This window comes from Mizuhopecten yessoensis, unplaced genomic scaffold (assembly GCF_002113885.1).
Source record: "Mizuhopecten yessoensis strain PY_sf001 unplaced genomic scaffold, ASM211388v2 scaffold11173, whole genome shotgun sequence".
NCBI lineage: Eukaryota > Metazoa > Mollusca > Bivalvia > Pectinida > Pectinidae > Mizuhopecten > Mizuhopecten yessoensis.
The window spans coordinates 2,930,771-2,934,171 of NW_018408916.1; the positions used below are offsets into that span (position 1 = coordinate 2,930,771).

General features: G+C 38.9%; 1 protein-coding gene across 2 annotated transcripts in view; it reads right to left on the reverse strand.

The window, feature by feature from the left end:
* Positions 1-3,126, reverse strand: part of LOC110467473 (plasminogen-like) — a 6,964-nt gene extending 3,838 nt beyond the window's left edge. Inside the window, exons 1-3 of one of the 2 annotated variants that reach the window (XM_021524664.1) lie at positions 2,462-3,126; positions 2,042-2,099; positions 1,553-1,702 (exon numbers count right to left, since the gene is read on the reverse strand). In XM_021524664.1, coding sequence (XP_021380339.1) covers positions 1,553-1,702; positions 2,042-2,099; positions 2,462-2,836 — 583 coding nt within the window. In that variant the 5' untranslated portion in view covers positions 2,837-3,126. The remainder of the gene's footprint in view (positions 1-1,552; positions 1,703-2,041; positions 2,100-2,461) is intronic. The other variant, XM_021524665.1, reaches the window with a different exon arrangement.
* Between the last annotated feature and the right edge of the window lie 275 nt (positions 3,127-3,401).

The following is a 3,401-nucleotide window of genomic DNA, read 5'->3' on the forward strand; positions in this document are numbered from 1 at the left end:
CCCCCCCCCCCCCCCTAAGTATAAAAAAATCAGATATCCAAATGACGGGGACAGCCTATTACTATTGATTATGTTCGTGAGATATTTAATTTTGCGAAAGTCGATAATGCATAACAATGTGACTTATGTACCTCGCGAATGATTTTCAATATATATTTCCAACATGTGAATTAAATGAACAAATTTATTTATAAGATTACAAATAAAAGTTATCCATACATTATTTTTTTCCCATTTACAGGTGATTCTCGAAATTTTATTCCAGCGTATAAGTTAGATATTCTAATACGCGAAGTTTTATTTCCACGAATATTATATTTTTTTGTTTCCTTTTCCGCACTTCAAATCATATACGTGACAAATGCGCATACGATAATTATCTTCCTATAAAACAAATTAATACATATGTATTTTTGTGTCAAATTCATCAGTATTAAAGGATTTACTGTTCATCTTTTATAGGAAAGAACGCCGCATTTGATAATTAAGGAAGAAAGTGATGACTAGCAAAAGGACATAGGATCCTGAAAATTGATCAAATCATAGATGGCACGGTTATTCAGTAGTTTCCGGGGAGCGCTGATGTCTTTAGCTAAAATCCTGACCTGAAATTTACCTGAAATAAGCTTGTTATCTGTAAAGCCACTATGGTCATATGGTATTTATATTTACGACAAAATGGATTCATTAATTTCACTCTTTTCCCTTTCTTCGATAGTAACTAGTCATCTTATCCTGCTTACGGCGTGTGCATGCTATAGAATATTCGTTTGCTACCGTTTGAAGCAAAGTAACATTCTTTCTGAATAGCAAACCTGTTTTGTAAATGCAAAAACATGGCCCATTCTTGTATGGATAATTTATAACCCGAGAGAGATATTGATTTACCGGATGACTTGTAGACATTAGTTACGGGCTCCAAACACCAGGTTTCTATAACAGGTATGCTAACCCTTTCACCACTGTAGACCATAATGGACTCGTCCAGATAAATGTATGGTAGAGTCTACTTAAGTTACCTAGGGGTGAAATAGTTAAGTAAATGGATCAGAGAAGCCCCAAAGTTCAGAAGGTCAAAAACTGGTTAGCTTGCCAAGTCCTTTCCCTAAATTTTATTTTCTAATACATTTCCTCGAGAAAGCTGTGAAAGAAAACAAATAGTTTTGCTATTCTGGTCTTTAAAGCAACTCATTTGAGAAAAAACGGCGCATACAGTTTTAGTTTTGATTTGCAAACTATTTTTGAAGCTATATCATTAAAACTCTTAATTGAATGCTGTTCGAGGTAATTTTTGAACAACACTGTCAAGAATTTGTCTAGTGGGGGGAACCAATGCATTCGGATAAAACCCGCGTAATCGGGTAGGTGACCAAATACCTTTTCACGTCTGATCGGGGAACTGAACCCCGGCCGTCTTGGTGAAAGGCCGGTGTGCTATCCACTGCGCCACCCGACCACCCGATACCGGTAAGTAAAGCGTAGATATAATAGGAGGATGTAACCACTATAATCACAACAGTAGCCTCACTCATGTCACGTGACCCTTATGTACCTGGACAGTTTCGTGTATGGGGACGCCAGGTATTGGTGTTGGTGTCACATAACTCCGTCCTTTCGTCAGGACACGAACTGTGGGCGAGAAGCTCATCTCCTTTCTCCTCAATTATTTGAGCAAATTTGTCGTCAAGAGAACAGCTGGGAGCTACAGTAGGAAAATCAGGCAAATAACTTGTATTAAAGGATTCATTAAAACTCCAAAAAGGTGATAAGTTGATCGCTAGCATGCCGTATTTAGTACTGAACGCTTTTGCTTTGTTACGTGTGTGCGATTAATCGTGACATAAGTTCTATGGGAAATATATGGTTCTCTTCGTGAAATGTTGAATGCCAGTCAAAGTTTTCATTTTTTTTGAACTAATGAACAATACCACATACTAACACCTACTGGGATTCCACTATTTGTTTCAGATCTAATGCGGAAGTCATATCAGCGTTCGTAGCACTAACAAACACTAGCGTTGAATGCTGGCTAAACACTTACCGGGGATTCTACAGTTTTCTTCCAGATCTGAACTGTCAGCACATTGTCCACCCAGTCCCTGTGAGATCGATACATATCACGTGAGTTACACCATTCCACTGGTTGGGGATTACAGACATAGCAAGGCACATTATATTATTGTTTTAATGATAATCAAATATTTGATATAGAAAATAGAATACCATAGCTTCAATACAAAGGCAAAAGATGTCAACTGAAATGTGATACGAAAAGACCTTACTGGGCACCACAAAGACATGTAAACAAAGAGGAACGATATCGGAAACTGAATAGCAGTGACGAAACCATTGACTTCAGAAAGATATATCAAGAAAACAAGTTTCCATCATTACTCCGTCGGGTGAAATTCATAATATGAATTGAACTGTAATAATTGTTATTCAAGATCTTAAGACTTACAGCGGGGAAGTCCATTTTGTCCATGAAGTGGTACTCGTCGTTGTTAATCAGATCGATGGACGTGGCAGAGGAAGCTGTGGCCACGGTCATAGTGGACATCTCACACATTTGATTGGCCCTTTTGTAGTTGACCGACAAACATCTCGTGGAAAGTAGACATCTAGCGTAACACTGGATATCAGATACACCGTGAACGATGAAGAAGAGTCCCGAGGGGAGGAGCGACCTCGATCTGATACGGTAGATGGTACTGTATGTCATTTTTACCGGGACTGACGTTTCTCCTATCCCGGGGGTGGGACCAACAGCAATCAACAGTGTTACTGTAATGACTGTTGACATTGTCAAGCATGACTCTCTATAAATCCGGGCCATTTTATCATCAGAATATTCTGATATGTTGATATAGGTCAATGTTTAGTTAAGTGTCTGTCCCGATCGTAGTTCCACTGATGTAGTGTATCACACTGGTAAGTATCGACATTAAACAAATGTATTCAGGAAGACAGATGCGTATCTTCTGTAAGTTTAAAGCATTTACCGTAACCGTCATCCACAATAAAACACCAGTTGCGATTGGCTCCCAAAAAATATAATTAAAAATGCAATAAACATGCAGTACTAAAGTCCACTATGCCATCAAGCGGAAGGAAACTATCGATTATAGTACAAAATATATAGACTAGGGTTTAAGCCCGAAGAACTGTCAACTTAAAGAAGGCAAATTGAATGCCGAAGCGTTCCTCTTGATCCTTCTTCTGGCCCCTTCCTCCGAAGGTCTCAGTCAGGGGTACACCAAATGTTCTCTATGCGCACTCTGGTCTCTATCAGACTCAAGGGCTCTTTCTAATGTTTCCTCGGGTCCTTTTCAGATTTCAGTTCTCGTCCATATCAGACGTAATTAGGAATAGCCTGTTTACCTGATGAAGTGGACACAGGC